The sequence below is a fragment of the Paralichthys olivaceus genome, chromosome 9, assembly GCF_024713975.1.
Source record: "Paralichthys olivaceus isolate ysfri-2021 chromosome 9, ASM2471397v2, whole genome shotgun sequence".
In the NCBI taxonomy this organism is placed as follows: Eukaryota; Metazoa; Chordata; class Actinopteri; order Pleuronectiformes; family Paralichthyidae; genus Paralichthys; species Paralichthys olivaceus.
Genome location: NC_091101.1, coordinates 901636 through 924559, shown reverse-complemented (window position 1 = coordinate 924559; position 22924 = coordinate 901636). Strand labels below are relative to the sequence as shown.

The following is a 22924-nucleotide window of genomic DNA, read 5'->3' as shown; positions in this document are numbered from 1 at the left end:
TCTATCAATAATAATGACTATAAATGAGTGGACATACATATGTTTAAATGCAGATATAGGTTAAAGAGTTTGTGGATAAAACCACACTGGCCTTGATCAGATTGGAATTAGGAGCTGCACACAGCAAGTATCGCTCCTTGGGACACACTGGTCAGCGTCTCCGCTTATCGTCTATGTCTCTCTTCTCTCCTCTCCCTTACACACCATAGGTGGATAAGGGAAAAAACAGACAGAAACTTAATATCCCACTAAGGCCTTATAACAGCAAAATAACAATTCAATACAATTTACGCACATCTGCTAACACATTAGATCTGTTTTATCTATGACAGAAGTCATCCACTTTTCAAACATCAGCGCACAGTCACATACCAGACATCATCAATATAAAATTTTATTCACCCTAATAGCATCTCAAATTTTAATAGTATTTTATTATCCCCAAGCAGTGTTTCCCAATACTCTCTTGTTTTATCCATGCTTATGCACACAAAACATCCTCACTGATTTCTTTATTTCTCTTAATAGTTATAAACGTCCTTTTTGGGGCTCATGTTTAACCAATCATTATGTCCCCCCTTTCAGAGGCTCATTTGGTTTATTAAAATATTTGAAGCGTCCCCAAAAAAGGCTCATGTATTTAATCAAATCATAAAGTCCCTTTATCATCAATAGGGCTCATGAATGTTCTTTAACAGATTAAAAACAAAATATCTTATATTATAATATAGTAAATCTCTTTATTACTCAACCACATGTATTTATTCAATTTAAACCAACACAGCAACACAAACCACTCAGATCCAGCGCTCTCAACTGATCTCACACACATACACACACAGAGCTCCAACAGCTGATCTTACACACACACACAGAGAACTTCAGCAGCTGATTTTACACACACACAGAGAACTTCGGCATCATTCCAAAGACACAGACAGCATCCAATCCTAAAGTTTTAAGTCGACTCATTCATACTTTTCCTATAGCATGCTTTTAGCCGCTCCTTCCTTATCCTTTTAAATCTAAATTTATGCTACCTTTTGAGGTGTAGTTATTCAATGAGAGGTTAATTCAAGCATCTGTTCGTCAACTATTGCTGAAAACTTACAATTGAATTTTATTGAAATTTATCTCCAGTTCCTTGAACTGACCTGAAATTCACTTAGTGACTTTCTAGGATTTAGGCCGATTTAGAATCGCCTCCCTGAGGGCTTGGTCAAATCCGCGGCTTTTTCTTTAATCCTTACCTTTATTCCTATTTGCTTTACAAGCATTTACTCTTATTTCATCCTTTTACTTTATTCCTTATCTTTATCCTTTCACTTTATTCCTTATTTACTCTTTTACCTTATCCATTTTCACATCTTTTTACACATTACCAATTACTCCTGGGCCCAGGATTGTTACTTTTCTCTTTTAAACCAAATCCGACTATTCCTTAAAGTCTATTTTCACGCAGCGTCTAATCTACACATGTCTTACCGTTAAGAAGATGAGGGCCCTTTCTTCATTAATCTCGCATGATGTTATTTAGCTCACCTTATCGTTACTAATCAGACTATTCTACACCTTTACTTTAACTCTGTACTATCTTCAGTACTTTACATTTTCTTTTACTCATATTCCTTATATTCCTTATATTCTCTATTGTACTCCCCCCTGTTGCGTTGTGCACTACGCAACAAAATCAAATTTAGAACGGAGCTCCACTCAACAGCAACACATCATGACATGCCCACACAGATGAATCATTTACGGTGCGACCAAACAGCAGCACACAACAGCAGCAACGAACGTACCAGCGCCCAATAATGTGAGAAATGCTCACCCTTTTCTTTTGCCGGCTTGGTGCGGGAGTAGGTCAGCTGAAGTTGTCGGCGACGCTGCAGGACACAGCACGTCCGAAGTTCGTGACGCCAAGTCTTGTCGTATATTGGGGTTGCGATGATGTGAAGATGATGAAGGAATCTCCGATGACACCGTCTTAATTGTATAAAATGTTTATTACAAAAAAGTTCAGCATCAATACAAGCAATGCAATCTGCCTATGGAGAGATCCGAAGTCAATGTGAATCTCTCCTGCCTGGAGAGAGATTCGGGGCCAATGTGAATCTTCTCTCTCGAGGCAACTTCATCTCCTCGTTTATATAGGAGGGTTGTTTGCGTAAACCTAAAGAAAACACATCTGGTTTCTTTCCAGCTCTTCTCGGTTGTCCAGTGACAAGAAGAGAGACAACACTAGCTCAAATATAGTGTTGCACTTAGAACTGTGACCTAATGCCCTACCATACGTTCAGGCTTTCTCCAAATTCCTCAAGACCTGTGGACCTCAAACCTAGAGATAAATTTATTTTATGGGGAGGACTACACATAGCATTTCAGACACCACACTAACTTCTAGCTCTATAACTACTAATTATTTTTGTTGACCATTATTGGAGGCACTGTAAAATTGTAACATGCTTTTTAAATCCTTTTCTTTTCAACTACTTGCAGATATACATCTGCATTTAAGGTTTAAAAACATTCCTTTTTGATAAAGCCTATAGTAAGGGCTGGATCAGGTGAGTCCTGAACCATCCCTTAGTTATGCTCCTATAGGGTAGACTGCTGGGGGAACTCCCATCATGCACTGAGCACTTCTCCCCTTCTCTCTGTCTCTCTGCCCCCCCACATTCATTTATTTATTTTAATACATATCAATTACTATGTTTCATTTTTCTTCCATAGTCCCTCTCTCTCTTTCTCTTATTGCAGATATCTCTGACTCCAGAACTGCAGGAGAAAAACTATTATTATTATTTTATTAACAATAATACTTTGGTAATTAATTATTATATGAATTGTTGCTGCTATCATTATTAATCAATAACTTCTTTACACTGTTATTGTTTTCATTATAAGTAGTCAGATCTGATACCTGATGTTGCTCGATTGTTCCTGGGCTCTCTCGCCTCTCTCTCCCCCTCCTCACTATCTCTCTCTCTTCTCTCCCCTCTTTTCCACCCATCTACCCTCTCCTCCCCATTTTTCTCTGCTCACCCCAACTTGTCGAGGCAGATGACCGCCCACATTGAGCCTGGTTCTTCTAGAGGTTTCTCCCTGTTAATGAGGGAGTTTTTCCTCTCCACAGTCTCCAAAGTGCTGCTTATTGAGGAAACTGTTGGGTTTCTCTATATTTAATACAATTTTAAGGTCCTGACCTTTTATATAAAGTGCCTTGAAATAATGTATGATTTGGTGCTATACAAATAAAATTGAATTGAATTGAATTGAATACACTCAACTAGCAAGTGGCTGCAAATGGGTCGTCCCACTATAGAGCTGCACCCAGATAATTGCCAAAAGTAGGATTTTCTAACTTCAGAACCAGGACAATGGAAATGAGCAATAAACTTAAATCTAAGGTTGAAGATAAAATATATATCAATAAATCAATCAAATTGTATTTGTATAGCCCATATTCACGAATCACAAATTCAACTTGTCTCATAGGGCTTTAACAAGGTGTGACATCCTCTGTCCTTAACCCTCAACAAGAGTAAGGGAAAACTACCAAAAAAACCTTTTTAACAGAGGAAATAGAACTCAGAAAGAGCCACATGTGATGAATCCCTCTCCCAAGATGGACAGAAGTGCAATAGATGCCACGTGTAATGGAGAACATCAGAAAAATAAGAGTATTTACAGCATTGGTTAGAGTAAACAGTTTGTAGCATGATGGAAGGTAAATGAATTGAGGAATTATTGTCAGTAATGGTAGCGTATCTGAGTAGACATATTGTATATCAAGCAGTCTTTTTGTAATCATAGTCCACGATCAGCTGCCACCACGATTAGGATACACCATTATAATCCATCATCATGATCCACCACCATCAGCAGCCACCTTAATCATGGTCCACCACTACGATCAGATGCCAGCACGATGCAGGATCCACCATTATGATCACGATCTCTGATTCGCGATCCACCATCATAATCCACGACGAGGCCGCAGTCGCAGCCCTGGATCTGCGAACGATAAGGCACAGGGACTCCGGGAAAGAAGTCAAGTCAGTAACATGAGACATTAAGTTATTTGATGTGATGAGGAGGGAGAAGAGGAAATAGAAGCTTCATGTGTCATGTGTCCCTCGACATTGTAAACCTCGAGGGACACATGACAAAAATTAGCAGCACAACTGAGAGCAGATTTAAGACAAGCCTGGACCAGCTCTAACTATAGCTATATCATGATGTATAAAGAAATAATAGATACATAATAATAATAATAATAACAATAAATAATAGACAGATAGACTGGGACATCCCTGGACTGTTGAAAGAAGGCAGGATGGCTCTATGGATTTTTACAGTTAACTCCAGATTCAGAACATCTGCAGCCTCAGCAGCTCTCAATCCAGTCTACAACTGTACAGTATTGGACAGTCTTTGTCCACTGCAGCCTCACGTCTGTTCTTGGCTCACAGAGTGGAACCTGATGTATAGACCATCCACCTCAAGGCTGGATGTGTTGTTTATCCTGAAATGCTTCTCTGCTCACCACAGTTGTAAAGAGTAGTTATCTGAGTTACTGCAGCCTTTTTGTCTTCTCCAACCAGTAAGACCATTCTCCTCTGACCTCTCTCTTTAACACTCTGTCTACAGAACAGAAGATCAGCAGTTACAGAAGAAGTCAAACCATGCTGAATACCATACCACAAGTCACTGTAATCACATATTTCATCATTCTGATTTAAAGGTCAAGCTGTATCTGCTTTCCCCAGGCTTTTGGTCTTTGTCCTTACCTGGGCTAAAAAATAGCCCCTAATTTCTTCACTGTATGAGACATACAGAGATTAATTAATGTGAATTTTTCTTATCTCTGTGTAAGAAAATATGTATTTCTACAACATCAGTGTGTTCTTTCAGTCATAACATTAACTTGTTTTAAACCTTAAGGAAAATCAAGTCTTGCTGTCACAAAATCATCTGTAAGACCTACAGACAGATTATTTTATACTCACATGAAGAATTTGACTACATTCCCTTACAGTGTGCTCAGACAAGGATAGAGATTACTGAATTACAATTTCCCCTCACCATTACTGTCTCTGCCTGCACTGTCACATGTTGCTGGAAAACTGAACAGTGCAGATGATGGATGGATATTGACAAAGAACACCGGCTGTGAAGAACATCACAGCTATAGTTGTATGTTGTAGACAGTGAATGTTATTCTGTGAAGTTGTAGATGTCATTGTGAACTAAGGTATATTTAGGATGTACAGGATGGTGTATACAAAGTGAAGTGAAGCCAGTGTAGGAGTTTAATGGCAGCTTTGGTGCTGAGTCAATGATGATACTGACCTCCTGTGGATTTTCTCCAGAATTACTATTGTACTTCAGTCAAGGGAACAAGTCCTTCCCTTGAAAATAGAACAACAAAAAGTGCTGCTATTAGATGCACTGTATGTATGAATGTGTGTGTGAATGTGTGAATGGCAACCTGTAGTGTTAAGCGCTTTGAGTGACCAAGTTACCATGACGTAAAAAAATATTTTGTCTTTGGGTTTAGGAGGCAGACACAGTCTCTACATTTATGGAAAGACTGCTTGCTCAGGTGAGCCCTGAACCATCCCCTAGTGATGCTGATATAGGCCTGAAGACTGCTTGGGGAACTCCATCATCATTTATATTCATATTTTCATTATGAGAAGTACAGTGTTTGTATTTTTTATTTCTATGTTTTGAATGAAATACAAAGGATTGCAATCCAATTCTGTATTATTTGTATAGCGCAAAAACATTATTTACATTATTTCAAGGTCAGGACCATACAAAATTATGGAGAAACCCAACAGCTCCCACAATGAGCAAGCACGTTGACAAATGTGGAGTGAAAAACTCCCCTTTAATAGAATGTAACCAATAGCAGAACCAGACTCAATGTGGGCGGCCATCTGCCTCATCCTTTAGGGTTGAGCAGAGAAAAAAATGGGGAAGAGTAAAGAAGTAGGTGGAAAAGAGGTGGGAGAAAAGAGAAAGGGAAGGAAGGGGAAAGAAAGGGGAAGAGAGGGGTGAGCAATACCAGGAATAGCTGTGCAACCATTATATTTAAGCTCTGTCATGGTTGTTATAATGGAAAATAATAAGAGTGATATTTATAGATGTAATTGTATTATTAATAATAGCAGCACCAGTTTCACCAGTTGGAATTACACCACTCCTGTTAGACACATATTTAGTCACTCCTTATGTCTGGTTCAATCAGAGCAGAGAGACAAACACAGCCAGAGCCTACAGATTGTGTGAGCCAAAATCTGAGGAAATACGTCTCCCAAGGACTTTCCTGTTGTTAACTAACACAAACAACCGACTGACAGGAAACATGGAGTCTCTTTCAAATAATATCAACATCTAACCCAAACCTAATCAGCCCTCACCCTCTCTCCCTTGACGAAGTCCCCAAAGCAAACAGACAGCTACCCATCAAAATTGTATTGTCTTCATATTTTCATTATTATTACCCTGTGTAGAGTTGTTGTTGTTGTTTGTTGTTCAATGTACTGTTCTGCAACTGCTGTACCTTGGCCCAAGACAAATTTCCCTATGGGACAATATAGTATATTTGATTTGAAAATTGACTCTCATTAGACTACGAAATAATTTAGTACGCTCTACAACATCTATGCACACACAAACACACTACACACGACATGTAACCTCTTGGCCTTATTACATAAACTCCATATAAATGGTCTGTATTTATAGAGCTTATAGTCTTGATCACAAATACTTAAAGCAGTTAAGCGTACTGTTTTACATTTACCCATTCATACAATGTATCTATGTGCAGTTTTCTCTTCTTTCTCAATGAGAAGAGGGTTCAGTATTTTGCCCAAGGGAAGACTGGGATCAAACTGCCGACCTTCTGGTTAGAGGACGACTGCTCTAGCCCCTGAGCACAGCCACCCCTTAACTGGACAAAACTGCCTTCCTTGATTTACTACTCCACTAATTGAGATAATTGTAATTAATAAGTGGTTGTATTTATATAATGCTTTCTAGTCTTGAAAACCACTCAAAGCGCTTTACACTACAGTTTTTGCCATTCACCCATTCACACACACATTCATACAGTGCATCTATTAGCAGTACTTTTTGTTATTCTATGGGGCAATTTGGGGTTCAGCATCTTGCTCAAGGACACTTTGGCATGCAGATTGGGAAGATTGGGGATTGAATTGCTGACCCCCTGGTTGGAGAATGACCACTCTACCCCTCAGCCACAGCCGCCCTAGTATTAGAGACTTTGTGAAATGGCTACAACCTTTCACAGGCTGGGTGAACTAAATACTTGTTAATGATGGGGATTTTTGGTGCGTAGGGAGATTAATACATAAACTATATGACTCAGCCAGGAGCAATCAGGAGACCAACTGCAATTTCAAAATGTCCCAGTTTGTATAATCAGAGAAGAATTTTCCTGACAACTTTTTACTTTTACTTCCTATATTTAAACACAAATATCTGCACTTTATAGTCCTTAAATTCTCAAAACTGGCTTGTTACTTGTTTCAACCTCCACGGATGATGACACGACGTAAAAGACATAACAAGACAGAGAGGACCTCAGACGACCTCACTAAACCATCCAATCTATGGTAGTGACAGGGGGTGTCTACAAAGGGCAGGGACTAAATCAACACAAATACATTCCCCATCCATTTAATCCCTGTACAAAATGATCCAGGTGCTCATGCAGGACCATGGTTCACTTCAGTCTTTATTACTCTGTCTGAAATTTGGCAGCAACGCTAGATTGTGTCCAGTTCTGTGCAGGTTGTTACCAAAAGAGGAAAACTATCCCATTTTATGTGCCTAGCATTTTTTTTTGGTTTTGCAGAGTTATCAAAATAAAGCATTGTGTATCGTTGAGTACATTTCAGAGCCTGTACTTTCTTACTTTTACTAGAGTAAAGTAGTTGTATCAGTACTTTTACTTTTACCAGAGTCTTTTTTTACTCAAATATCTGTACTTCTACTTAAGTAAAGAATTTGAGTAATTTTGCCACCTCTGCCTAAAACCCCAAAAGATCCTGTTAGTTACTTTACTCCTAGGCTTAAGGCTAAAATTGTCTTTTTTCTCCAATTTAGATTAAAGCTGGAAAAAAAAGTTGGAGACTAAATCTTCATCTTTATAGCCACTATATAGTTCAATGATTCCAGTCAGGAGCAGCCTGTGGACAAAAGGTCCTGAATGCTAATAAACATGAAGAAGCACTGAGCACTCTGTCTCTCTGCCCCCATTTATTAATTAATTATGTTAATATACTATGATATAACAATAACAGGTGACAAGGCCTTACATCTATAAGTATCCGCACATACATATACAGATCAGAAAATACTGTGACTTGCATGCTGTGTCCAAAATCTTCTGAATTTAAGAAGATATCTCTCTATATATACAATAGTGATTTTTATTAATGATTTTTCTGTATATTGTGCTTTATATATACTGTATTTTTTCATTTACCAATACCAGTACACATTTTAGAGACATTACAGTAGTAACAGCTCTACACTGTGTTTGCTTGATAGTAGAGACATCAAGAGGAGTCTGTGCTTCAGAGACTCGCTGGGAAACAGTGAACCTCTCAGTTGGATTGATCTCAGCTGTCATCTACAGCCCTGGAGAAGCCAGAGATAACAAACACAGAACCTTATTTAAACTTGGACAGCATTTTCTTGTGTCCCAGATGAGTAGGCTGAGGTAGACATGGAGAGGGAGTTCTTAGTCTGAATGATTGATTTCATTTCAACATTACATTTCTATTGCTATCTTAATTTCTACTTTGTTTTCATTTTTTGTTGTTTTTATTTTTTCAAATTTGAAATGTTTTATCTGTTACAGCGAAGACACAAATAGGACAGGATAGTAAAACTTGTGCTAACTGAGCTGAGACTTGACTGGCTAGTTGCAGTCAACAATTATGTAATACTGAACACCCTATGTTACATTTCCTCAGTGATGGACTCTAATATCGGTGTATGTCTCAAACTGAGATCAGGTTGTTTTCTGGGAAAAAAACTAATGGCATCTCTAGTATGTGCGTCTGTGACACTGTACCAAGTGTTTGGAGACTAAATATAATCGTATACAATGAAATAATGACTACTTCAACAAAAATTATTACCACATACTACCACACAAACACCGTTGCTTAAAATGTGAGCTCACAGTTCTCTTGTGTGTCAGAATATTGTTAAAATAATACTTTGTGTGGGGGTCGTGTCTTTTTCAAATGTGCCGGTCTCCATCTCTGAGCGATATTGATTGGAGCACTGGACCTAAAGGGACCAGACTAACGTCACACTGCCAGAATCACAGCCAGATATCTCAAGTTGTCACAATAACACAGACACAAATAACATGCCACTTCCACCATGAACTGTGGTGGCAGTCACACATGAGTGAGTGATGAGATGTCATGCGCCCATGGGATTTTTTTTAATGAGCTCCATGTAGGCCCAGAGTGAACCACAAGCAGGGTCATGTGAACAATCATCCACAGGATTTTGCATCTATATACAACAAGTAGGTTAATGACTGGACCAGTGAGGCTCTTATGGGTACCACACATTTAAGTGAAACATGGACTTATCCTCTGGGTCCATTAAGAATTTCATGTGTTTCATGTGTTTTACGCAGAATTTACAAGAAGTCATACGGCTTCTTGTGAAAAAAAAAGAAGTGATAGAGCTTCTTGTAAATTTTGCAAGGGCTCCATGTCAATGTCTAGGCATTCAAAGAAACCACAACATCCCTTAGTTCCACTTCCCATAAAGATAGAGAGATTACTTTATTCATCCCCGGAGGAAAATTAAGTCGTCATAGCAGCTTGTGTATCAGAACACAACAAAACACAATACAATAGAACAAAACAAAACATTGAGGTAAAAAGAACAAAAACAGAAACACAAGATGAATAGGCAGACAAGTAGTGCAGTGGCAATATGATGGTAATAGTAATGATGATATGATGGTAATGTTATTGTTAGATAGTATATAAGAATAGTAGTACAGTATATATATATATATATATATATATATAGTATACAATATAACATAATATATATTTATATATATATATATATATAGTATACAATATAACATAATATATATTTATATAGATAGTAATTATACCAATATAATAGCAGTATATAGTAATAATGGCAGCAACAGTATATATAATAATAATAATAGTAATAGCAGTAGTAATAATATAATAATAATAACATGTACACATGTATAAATATGTGTATATAGACTTATATATACGAAGAATATACAGAGAATATACACAGTATGATATAATATGATATGATATATAGTATATAGTAGGGTATAAATATAAGTACTTGACTATACAATATACTATCAGTGTAAGAATATGTAGACTGGGTGTGCAAAAGACAATATTATTGTATAAAATGGTCTGTAATATCAAAATGGTTTAAATTAACACATATCACAGAAGTAAATGTTCCAGTATATGGGGCGTAGTGTAGTACAGGGTACATGGTGCAAGGGTGACAGGTATATTAGTGCAGTTCTGTGATGGTGGCTCTGACAGAGGTAGATGAGTTATAGAGTCTTATTGCGGTTGGAATGAACGATTTCCTGTATCGCTCCTTAGAGCAGCGGGGTTGGATGAGCTTGTGGCTGAAGCTGCTCTTTAGCTTGTCCAGTGTTTTGTGGAGGGGGTGAGAGGGATTGTCCATGATTGCCAGCAGTTTTGCCAGCATCCTGTTCTCCACCACCTCCTCCATGGTGACAAGCTTAGAGCCAACCACAGACTCTGCTTTCCTTATGATTTTTTTCAGTCTGTTGGCATTCTTTGTCCTGATGCCCGCACCCCAGGACACCACAGCAAAGAAGATGGTGCTCGCCACAACAGACTGATAGAACATCTGCAGCATCTTGTTGCAGACATTGAAGGACCCGAGCCTCCTCAGGAAGTAAAGCCGGCTCAGGCCCTTCTTGTAGACGGAATGAAGCAAGAGCTGGATTAGTGGAATTACTTTCACAGATACATTGGAATTTACATTACTGGTGGTTTGTGCACATGGCACAGATGAAAAAAACACTTAAACGTGGTCAATGAAGATGCAAGTCATGTTTATTTATAGCTTGCTGGCTTCAGAAACTATCCAGTCTCAGCTCCGAAGATGACGAGAAACAGATGAAGTTGATTAAATATTTTGGAACGCTAAACAGTCATGACCATGAAAGACCCATTGGAAAATAAAAGACTTGTGTGGGATATAACAAATCAGCCTTTTCAGATCAGTGGCAGGTTATTTTTGGAGAGACGATGCTTCTGTTAAGTGTTGATTTCCACACACTAACTTCTTACTCACATCCGTTGTGCCATTAGCCCACAGTGGGTCCAAGCAGAAGTGATTCAAGATTCAAGGGTTTATTGTCATATGCACAACAATTACATTCAGCAGTTGCTGGCAATGAAATGCTCCCCTCTAGCCATGCTCAGAAATTACACAAGAAAAAAATACAACTAAAAATAGAATATAAAATATAAAAAATCGTCGGCCAGATGGCAGCAGGCAGGACAGTTAATGGTTTGGGTGCTGGGGTCTTTAACGATCTGGTTGCTCTTCTTCCTACACCGCTGGGTGTAGCGGTCCTCCATGGATGGCAGCTCTGTCCTGGCAATACACTGAGCAGACTTCACCACTCTCTGGAGAGCCTTGCAGTTCAGGGCGATGCAGCTGCCATACCAGGCGGTGATGCAGCCAGTCAGAATACTCTCAATGGTGCACCTTTAAAAGTTGCAGAGCATCCTTGGGCCCATGTTGAGCCTCCGCAGCCTGCAAAGAAAGAAGAGCCGCTGTCTGGCCGTCCAGGTCAGGTGATGTGAACCCAGAGGAACCTGAAACTGCTGACTCTCTCCAACATAATCCTGTTGATGGAGAGGGGGGCGTGTTTAACTCCCTGTCTCTTCCTGTGTGTCATCAGCAAATTTAATGATGGTTTTGAAGCTGTGGGTGGCCACGCAGTCATGAGTGAACAGGGAGTACAGGAGAGGACTGAGCAGGCAGCCCTGGGGGGCGCTGGTGCTGAGAGTCATTCGGAGAATGTGGTGCTGCCTATCCACACTGGTGTTGAGCCCAAGGTCTCCATGCTTGGTGACGAGCTTCAGGGGCACGATGGTATTGAACTCTGAACTATAGTCAATAAACAGCATTCTCACATGTGTACCTCTGGTCCAGGTGGGTGAGGGCAGTAGGAAGGGTGAGGGAGATGGCATCTGCAGTTGACCTATTTGGCCTGTAGGCAACTGCAGTGGGTCCAATGAGTCATAGAGGGAGTAGGTGATGAAGTGGTTTGCTTTCACAGCAACTCACAGCGTTCCCAACCTCAATGTTCAATAAAGATAACAAACTCCAACAGGCGCTAGGACAAATATGGCGCACCCACTGCAAACACAGGTGTCATCTCTGTCTGAATGTGTGTCTGCACAGTCAGTCACACAGTACAGTTTACTCTCTCAATAAACTAAGAAGGAACATGTGCATACCCTTTACCTGCATGCCAAGAAGCTATGAATCATTTAACCAGGTCAAAGTTCAAATCTAATATGTAACAATTAAAATGAACAGTTAGGATTAGTGTTTGATGCTTCACCAGACAATACCTGTGACACAGATTTGGGAGAACTGATGATAGCGTCATTGATGATCAGTGATTCATGTTCTGTGGGTTGCTGCCAGTTCCCAATCAGTATGTGATGCATGTTCCGGCACATGTTAATGACATTGTTACTCCCTACCTTGACGAGTGTGCTGGCCTCAATCAAGGAGGCATTCTGGACCAGCACCATGGTTAGGATCTGGTTAGAATTTTTAGAGTTAAGGAATAAATTATAAAATTATAAAATAAAACTAATTTTACTGTTCATGTTTACCTGCCCCACTTAAGATGTCACAATAGTTCCATAATCTTAAATTGTTGACAACAATGTTAGAAATGATGAGGAAATGTGAAAATAAAGCTGAATGAAACTTGTTACAACAAACAGGCATTACCATTATTTATGGTCTTTCTTTTTCTTTTCTTTTTGCTGCGTCATTGGCTGCTCAGTGCTTCTTTTGATGTTAATATATCCTCTTATTTAGAGTCAGTTGTTTTGCGTTATCCTCTTACTGTTTTTTCTGAAACAGGATTAATCAGGTTTATCAGCTGAGGTCATCTCAGCTCAGACTGGCAAGCCCTTTATCCCATCATAAAGGTACAGTGTGTTCTCACTTCCTTTGAAAAGCTCCTTCTGAATTCCCACACATACCTGACGCCCATCCCATATGCCTCAACAAGAACCAGAGTGTGCTGGTGCCCCTGTGTTGCAGTCATGCAACCTGAATCTTTATCTGATACCAATTCATGCTTTCATACCTGGTTTTGGAAATAATGTGCACACACAGTCATGTTCCAACAGGTGAACACCAACACACCAAACATCCCTCCTCTACATTCCTGGGCAAGCTGGGGCGTCATGTCCCAACCCAGTCTATTAAAGTGGAAATTCACTGCCTACACTCTCGACCTCAGTCTTCAGTATGTTGCAGTAAACCATGTGTCAAACCTGTTTTTTTAGGTATATTCCTGACCATAAGGACAAATCATGTGCAATTGTTTGGCCTCAGCACAGAACATTCAGTACATGAACAATGTAGTCTCACTCTAGAAATGACTCTTCCAGTGATCTGTTGTCGTTCATACTGCATTGGCCGGAACAGGATAGTACAAGTACATTTTTATATTACAGGATAGGCTGTGTGTGTGTAAAACCCATTAGTGCTACTTAATTGTTGGCATTCTACCTACAGCACACAGAAAGTATGATAAATAGTAGAAAATAACAGGGTGGAAGTAGAAAAGGCTGAAGGAGTGCTGTTCAGTGTCTAAAGTGGATATTTTGCAAACAATAACTGCATGTTTGGTGGATATTTCTACCAAATACAATCACATGCACATTGGATATTGTAAAAAAAAATGCATTCTTAGCGTTAGCTAAACTTATCGATAACGAAAAAATATCATTTTACTAGTATTAACCAGTTAGCTGTCATTTTTGCTTTTGAACTTCAATAACTAGCTCCACATGAAGCTAGTAAGTTGACTCAAATTATAAAATATGCATGGGAGAGCTAATACAACTTGCTTACAATTAAATTTCATTGTTTAAAAAAATGTAATTCTTGATGTGGTATAAGAAGGTACAAAAGATTGAGACCAGTTTGAGTGCACAGTACCTTATGATACTGTGAGGTATCAAGGTATTTGCTCATGTATGATGGTTACAGACCAGGATATGGCCAACCCTCAACTCAGACATAATTCTCTGCCTCTGGTCCTGAAAGAGGAGCAAATATTCACACTGTAGTGAATCATCAGTACAGGCAAACAGAAACCTGAGTCCGTTCAGGTGTTTGAAGAAACAACCCAGTGAAAACAAGTTGTCATTCGGTCAAAATCAGCAACATTGTCTCCATTGATGTTCTCTGTTCTTTTCTACAATATGTCTTTTCTGAATCTGTCAAAGTTTGTCAACGTTCTTCCTGGCTGTGTTCAGGTGCAGACAGGAAGCTGGAGCAGTAAACACATGAGAACCCAGCCAGCCAGGAAGGCATCACTCTAACCGCTGAATAATGACTATAATTCTGTATATGTTGAAATGCTCTGGTGCTGATATCAATCTAAGCTTCTCCACAGGTATTTCTTAAAGTTTATTACAATTCAAGTTCACACTGTGTATTGTTTCCAGGATGTAATCATATGCTTGCATTCCAAAGTCTGACGTGAGGAAAATCTGTTCTCTGTACTCTGCTTTTATATGCGATCAAACTAACTTCCCAACATTGTCAAATAAAGTCCCAGAGCCACTCAGTACTGTGAGAGTAGAGTTTAGCTTGCTATAAGAAAATGCAGTATGACTGACTACTGACTGACATGCTTCCTCTGGATATGTTTGTTGCTGAGACAGTTTATTTAAACCCATTAACTTATCAGCTTCTGGTACGAGATTTCATAAATACTGATTGCAGCCTGTAGATTGGAGGATACCAATGAAATAGTGAGAGAGCTCCAGGGCTCACCAGATTCACTCACGTACATAGTTATGTTACTCCTGACTCCAGAATTATCTACTAGAATTAACAGAGGCTCACTGCTGCAGTTACACAGCATTTAGTGCCTTTTATATTAAAAATTGTTTTGCATTTTGATTATTTCACTGTGAATTTATACACATAGTATCCCCTCAACTGTCATAGTTACCTGCACTGTTATGAAGTGAAAACAAATGCTGATACATTTAGAGGTCCACGCCCTGTTTGAACGATTAAACCTCTGAGGCTTTATCAATGAGTGTAATAGAAGATTGTCTTTTATGAAACACCCTTTACAAAGCTTTTTTTTTTTTAAATAATCTTGGTGTCAATTTAATCTCATATTATAAACACATCCTTAGGTTTTTGTGACACTGACAAAGGAGATCTCTCAATGACATGCTCATGACAGAGGTTGCAGTTAGTGATGGTCTCTGTGTTTTAAAAATAACTAACTCCCACAAATGCAACCCAGTGTGGGAGATGGATGACTCTTGTACACTCCCTCTCATGTTTAACTACATTGGCTGCTATTCACTTAGTCATTATCTTTGTTCAAAGAACAAACACCTCAGCTCTTCCAGCTTCACTGGAATAAGGCTGAGTTTGTTTTTAGCATCGCTGCCTGAAGCCATTTCATCTGTCACAGACTGTGACAAATTGTGTCGAATTTTTCTATGACTTCATGGACTCTTCCAGTGTTTCACCCACACAGCCCCTTCATGTGGTTTGGCCAGATTTTGTGATTATGGATGGTTTGTAGAGGCCAGGTCACCTGAAATTCCGTTCTGTAACACACATTTTTAAATAGCCATTTATGAGCTCTATCAAGATGCTCTTCGTTGTCCACTATTGCATTATGGAAATTTGTTTCCATCCTTGGTGTTGCGTGATAATGTGGATAAATTAGAAATAACTGATAATAGCTGCTCCAAAACATCGTTGTACACCACCGCTGAGGTCATAGCTAGAAGTGGAGATCTAGATCTTATTTCAGAGGTGTATATAATGAACATATTAAATTCCCAAAGTAACTCTACTTGCTTGCCCTGTGTCAGCTGGGATTGACTTCAGCCCTTGCGCAACTCTTAACAGAATTAGGTTTGATAATGGATGGAACTTGGTGCCAAGAAACTTGAAACTGATGCTTACTTTTCTTGTGTAAAATCTTAAATCTACTCAACACTTTGGTTCTGTTACCAAGTCAACAGAGCATACAGGTAGCCAATCCACTAAAGCCTGATTCAGACAACATGTTTATTTCACTGGCGGACTGATTTTAGTTCAATGCCCTCAGTTAATATAAGGTCGCTTTCAACATGACCACATCCATAGAGAGATCTTTGTATGACCTGATTATGTTTCCAGCAGAATTATGGCAGAACAATGGCGGCAACACCTGAAGATTTACTATACCAGATACCTTGCTTAATTTAAACTTTTAAAGGAACATTTAAATATCCAATGTTAAGTTAGTTAAATCAATGTAACACTTTTCATTCAGCTGATTGCATGCATGCTTTCCAAGTCAGTTAGGATAATGCTGTTAACGTCAACTTGCCGTCAGTGTTACAGAACAGAATTCTTTTTCTTTTTGAAATGACATATTAGCTTGATATGATTATGTGTACTATACCGTGATTACTGAAAAGAATCATTGTAATATTTAAGATGATCTGTTGCTGATTACTGTTTGTAACATGTTTTTTTTCTCTTTTAAAAGTTAATTATGCTACCTATAGACATGTAGGAGCTATATGTTTAAAGTCATTGTTGGGTATAATGAAAAAAATCGAAAGCCTACAAAAGATCTGTGGCCTCTTTAGATAGATAGATAGATAGAGTACTTTATTCATCCCCGGAGGGAAATTAAGTTGTCATAGCAGCTTGTGTATCGGAACACAACAAAACACAATGCAATAGAACAAAACAAAACATTGAGGTAAAAAGAACAAAAACAGAAACACAAGATGAATAGGCAGACAAGTAGTGCAGTGGCAATATGATGTTGCTGTTTAAACTCTGCAATAAATCTGCAGAAAGAGCATGGCCAGTGTAGTTCATTGTGAAACCTTTCACTGAACTTCTCATCTCGGGACAGTAGCTCAGGTTGTCACTGCATATTTACACATTCCACTGTGTTACTCAGAGGTGGAAAAGGTACTCACATTCTTTACTAAAGTAGAAATACAGATACTTGAGTAAAAAAAGACTCTGGTAAAAGTAAAAGTACTGATACAACTCCTTAACTCAAGTACAGGCTCTGAAATGTTCTCAAGTATATGAGTAAAAAGTAAAAATGAATTTTTATCTTCAATGATACACAATGCTTTTTCTAGGATATAGGATAGTTTTCCTCTTTTGGTATCAACCTACACAGAACTGGTGCTGAGAAAAAAAATCACTGGACACACATCTAGTTTTGCTGCCAAATTTCAGACAGAATAATGAAGACTACAGGGAATAAATGGATGTGGAATGTGTTCGGGTTGATTAAGTCCCTGCCCTTTGTACACACAAAGGGCAGTTGACAATAAAGTTCACTAAGACTAAGACTAAAGAAGCAATGGACCACAGAGCCAAGTGAATGCTTGATTGCTGCACTGAAGTCAGTACTATAAAGGTAAGATTTTTTGGGGGGGAGAAATTGAAATAGAATTACATAATTCACCAGGGTCTGGGAGCATTAAGCTTTTCTCTGGTATTTAAATTTAATCTCACCCACACAGGTCACTAAACTCTGCTGTTGTTGCTTTTCTTGACAATGTGTGCATGTGCAGGTATGTGTGCATGGGTTCCTGAAGCTTTATCCTGTGTAAACAGTTGGTGGACTCATTTAGTCATTTGGATTCAGTCCTTCCCTTCGGAGTGTTCCTTGGTATTCAAGCCACGGTGAACTTTAATACAGCCAGGCCCCTCACTGCCAGGGGTGGGGGGGCTTGTGGGACTAGAAGGATAATGGGGCAGGGGGAGGAGCTCTGGCAAAGTGCCACATGTGCCAACTCCATGGGAAGAAAAACTGCCGTCTACATTAAACAACCACTGTCTCTGCTTTGAAATTTGCTACAAATCATTGACAGTCCTTCCTAATCATCTCACAAAGCTATAGTGTTGTACATGCATTCCAACCTTCCTGCTGCTAGTTTCACTTGATTTAATCTGCATGTGAAACTGAATTTGCAGAGATTTTATTACAGTTACATTGTTGAAGAGGTTACCGTGTGTGGTGAAGTAATGTAGTAGTAAGACTGATTTGAAAAGGCAGGCCACCCTGTACATATGAGAGCAAAAACAAACAACAGAGGGCTTCCCTTTCAGTAACGTGGAATATTAACTGTGGTTAACACAGTATAAACCTCTCTATTAACATACCACAGTCCAAACTCACTCTCAGTGTCTCTGTATGTCTGGAAGCATAACTCTAAACCACTCAGTCTATGAATAGACCTCCAGATCACCCACTTGAGCTCTTAGTGGAAGTCCTGACTAATGTCCTCTGCAGAGACATGATGATGCCATCGACCTGGTCAGAGCTTGTAAGCTCCTAGAATATTTAGGTTCTCTCACGCTGTAGTAAGGGTTGTATGGTCAACATACCATCGGGAAGCATGTCATCCATTCCATTCCCACTATGACGACACTGAACCTACTATACCTCTCGGTTTGAGTCACATTACCAACATCTTTGTGTCTGTTGAACATTGACCAACCAAATTAAAATTTTTATAAATCTGTCATGAAACATATTCACCACCTGTTACATCTTTTTAAAACTTCTTGTGGTAGTTAAAATAATAAGCAAATATATAAATATTGAGCCAAATGAAAAACTCATTTTGAGATAAATAAGTCTAATGAATTATTTTGCATACAATAAATACTGGTGGGAAACTATTGTGTTGTTTATCACAAACCACCTTTTTAAAAAAAAACCTGGATTTGTTTTTTAAACAGTGGAATATAATAGCATCTGATATGTTCCTGGTCGAATTCAAGTGTAATAGTTTCGTCAACTTGGAATTACATATGATTGAATTAGTAACACTTGGAAACTTAATTCAATCACAAGATTGAATCATGTTATTGAACATTACACCGCAACAGTGTCACTAAAAATAACAAGTCAACCATTACAAGGTTGCAATATGTAAGTTTTTGCATGTGCCTGATTATTTGATCTCTTTTGTCTGTGAGGGTTGTAGAGCAGCGTGGAATGAATGTTGAACTGTTGAATACTGAAGAAGAGTTCAGGTGTTGGTAGCAGAAATATTCACAGAAACCACTGCGACTCAGGTGGACTATTGTTTAACGTTGGCCCATAAACTGTCTCTCACTTTCACAGAACAAGAAAACTTGTTATATCAGGCCTTTTGTGTTGAGGTAATAGAAGCCCTTGATTTGGAGCATGCATTGTAATTTGAGGACTTTGTTGCAACAATGGTTTTTCTGAAATCAGCCTCAGTTAGTTACTTGGAATTTGTTACAGATGTTCCATGTTTATTTCTTTCACTTGATTTCAAAGAATCTGCCAGGTGAAGTGAGAGAATGAATGAATGAATAGAGCTGATTTCATAGCTGTGATTGGTTGGTGTCCAATAATTATATGCTGACTGACCAAAACGTCGAACTTTCCCGCTATGTGACCTTGCAGGAATGAGTTTTTCCATTATTGATTCAGTAAAAGCTTTTACTGGAATGTATATTTTAGGCCAGAGCTCTTTAAATAGTAAGATAACTAAAAGACAATTGACCTTTGTGATTCAATAAGAGAAAAATGAAAGAGGCAAGAGCAATGTCAACAATCAAATAGAATTAACAAATGCCAACAGCTGCAAACAGCTCTTTCAGCTCATTGTTCCACAGTATATTCACATCAATGTTATTTTGCACAGATAATAAATTATTTATTTCTGACTGTATGCGTTATAAATGAAACCCAGACTAGACAGACTTAAGACCTAATTTATTGCTCATCTGGTGTCTATTATAGACTAAATAAGACTATTTTCATCCATCATTCATGTCCATATGAAACTTGTCAAATTTTACAGGGTTTCAGGGAACAATCAGAGGACTTCTCACTGTATCCAGACCACAGAAACAGTGTGTGATCTGTCCAGCTCTCTGACTGACCTGAACGCCTACTACACAGCTGACGTCCTGTCCGAAACCCCGAGGGGGGCCACCACTGACCTCATTGAGTCCCCTCACACCAGCACACCACGGTTCTGCCCCTACAAAGACAGTACGTTCTTCTGCTACACTCGTGAAGACTTTTTTCTAATTGACAAAACGTGTTGGAAATAACAGCTGTTAAATTGTCCCAGAGCCCGTCAGTGCTACGGTCCTTCTGAATGACCTCTTGTTGCAGCTCAGCTCTGTCTTTCTCAAGCTGCTTTCTGACATGCACCGAACTCAGCAGTTTCTCAGTATATTTGCCAGAGGAGGTGCATGTGTGAATGCAGATGTCCAAGTGAGACGCTCCCCAGTTTTTGCAGACTTTCTCCTCCTGGCCTCCTAGTATAATTTCAGGAGAATTCTATGGAAGTGTATTGCATTCACTTGAAAAAAAAAAAACAACAGTTTTTTCTGAGTAATTTATTTTTTTGTTTGTTTTTTTGAATATTTTTTTCTGTTTTTCTGACAAATTTTTTTTTTCTGTTTTTCACAGTAATTCTTATCTGTTTTTCGGAGTAGTTTTTTTTCTGAATTTCTGAATTATCGAGATACTTCGAACTCCCTCGGAACCTCCAACCTGCAAGTGACTCCCATGGACCTATGGTGACTCCTGCCCGCACATACATGCCCCATCTCAGCAGATCTGAATGGGCTTTCCTTCTGAGCAACCGCAAAGTCCTCAGGTGCCTGCGTAGATTCGACAAACTAATGATAATACCATCTATATGACTTAAAGACAGGACTATCTCCCAGTGTCTTAAACCCAGATCAAAGTAAAACTTGATTAAACTAAACAAGCAGGTAATTTTTGTTTCCATTACATCTAGCTCTCAATAAAGGAATGAAAGCGTCTATTGTTTCAAATGCTCTCTAAACGCAGAAAGAAAAAAAAGTCCGAAAAACAGAAGAAAAATTACTCCAAAAATAGAAAAAAAAAAGTCAGAAAAACTGAAAAAAATATTGATTTAGACATGCATTGTAAACAGAGTTTTTTTTTTCAAGTGAATGCAATACGCTTCTGTTCAATGTGAAAGCACTGTGAGAGAGAGTGTTTGTGTGTGTGTTGCTGTTCTGAACATGTCTGTGCAGAGAACCTCCTGTTGTGTTGTGCATGTTTGAAAGTCAGACTATGGGTAAACTCTGTAGCCAATACTGCTCACTTTACCTATCATATCTAAAAATGGCTTCAGCGTTGTCAATGCTCACAATTTTTTGGCCTCTAACATAATTAAAATGGTAACTTCCATGAGAGATACAGTGGTGTACATGCACAGATGACAGTCTCCCTCCCTTCTCCACAGCTGAGATAGGCAAACCTGACTTCAAGCTGGAGGTGATTGAAAGCCAAAAGAAAACTACCCTGTATGTGACTGACCCACTCACCGCCCTGTTTAAAGATGGCCACCAGCTGAACATCAGGGACATCTTTGCTGACCAGCTGCACTATAAAGTCACCTATCGGAAAAACAAAAGCACTGGAAAGGTGAGTAAAAGGAGACATCACGATATCGGTCTCAAACAGGCATACATTTTTACTCATTACAAACCGCATGTTTTCCATTCTGTGTTTTCTGCAGAAAGTCCACATCTCTAAGACCAATTTAATAGAACTGACTGATCTGGACTTGCCTGTATGCCAGATGCGTCAGTGGAGAGCAACACACACAGCAGTAGTCTAGTCCTGACACTGAAGTTTTGGTGGCATTTACTTTTCATTGGTATTCTGTGTGAACTTACACACCAAATAAGACATTGTGAAGTATTTTTGCTCAAAACCAAGCATGCAGTTAAAATCTCTATAGCTTCTTGATGTCAACAGTGTTATTTTCTACATGAATAGACTGGAGCATCTAAATGAAATTGAAATGAAAGTTGTGCGAAAGGATGGAAACAGGATGTATCCCTATATACCCTGTTTTATTCGTGGCAAAGCAAAGAATCAGTTAAAGCCGGATCTGACAGGACACTGGGTGTATTGCTGTGTGTGTGTGTGTGTGGGTGTAGCTGAAAAAGAAGCAGTCAATCGCAATGTCCCTTCTCGGGTTAAATAAAATGGTTGGCTGGTCTAGATATACCACATGGCTCTCTTCAAAAGATGCAAGCATCATATGCAAATCAAAACTCGTAATTTAGTCATTTAAACATGGCACTGGTTTTTGTTAGGTTGCTACGCACAGGTCCTTTATCTAAAACTCTCTAAGTTTTACATTAACTGGAGCTGGGGACCATCAGTGAAGTAGAGGTAGCTGGCCACTGCCTCATATAATAATAGCCATGCTCATCCTGCCATTCAGATGAGTTTTGATTTCTGTAGCATTAATTTGATCTTGTTTTGGTCTGGAATTCAGTTCCTGTCAGCCTTATCAGTTGAATTTCTTTTTTGTTTTAGTTCTTTATAAATTACTTTTTGTTAGAAAAATCTGATCCATCATGTGTCTTCCCTTATTTAGTGCCAGATGACTCTGATGCGCCAAACCAAGTTATAAATTGCCTGTGAAAATAAAACTGAAAATCTTGTAATTGGTACTGATGTTCAAGGACAAAAGATTATCAGCAAAGTTGGAGC

The 22924-nt window shown here is 38.8% G+C and overlaps 1 protein-coding gene and 1 long non-coding RNA gene across 2 annotated transcripts in view; one reads left to right on the top strand and one right to left on the bottom strand.

The window, feature by feature from the left end:
- The window catches only part of LOC138411432 (uncharacterized), a 79505-nt gene that overhangs the window by 15951 nt on the left and 40630 nt on the right, over positions 1 to 22924 (bottom strand). The gene's annotated exons all lie outside the window — the stretch shown is intronic.
- On the top strand, positions 19814 to 22200 carry LOC138411430 (tissue factor-like). Its single transcript, XM_069531744.1, has 3 exons — positions 19814 to 20425; positions 21660 to 21841; positions 21936 to 22200. The coding sequence occupies exons 1-3, from the start codon at positions 20209 to 20211 to the stop codon at positions 22035 to 22037; spliced, it is 501 nt and encodes a 166-aa protein (XP_069387845.1). The 5' UTR covers positions 19814 to 20208; the 3' UTR covers positions 22038 to 22200.

What these genes read in the sequence shown, in the direction of transcription:
- LOC138411430 (XM_069531744.1), top strand. Translation starts at nt 20,209, where the DNA reads ATGAAACTTGTCAAATTTTACAGGGTTTCAGGGAACAATCAGAGGACT. An exon ending in GTTCTGCCCCTACAAAGACA is followed by an intron (nt 20,426 to 21,659) that starts GTACGTTCTTCT and finishes CCTTCTCCACAG; the next exon opens with CTGAGATAGGCAAACCTGAC. An exon ending in AAAACAAAAGCACTGGAAAG is followed by an intron (nt 21,842 to 21,935) that starts GTGAGTAAAAGG and finishes TGTTTTCTGCAG; the next exon opens with AAAGTCCACATCTCTAAGAC.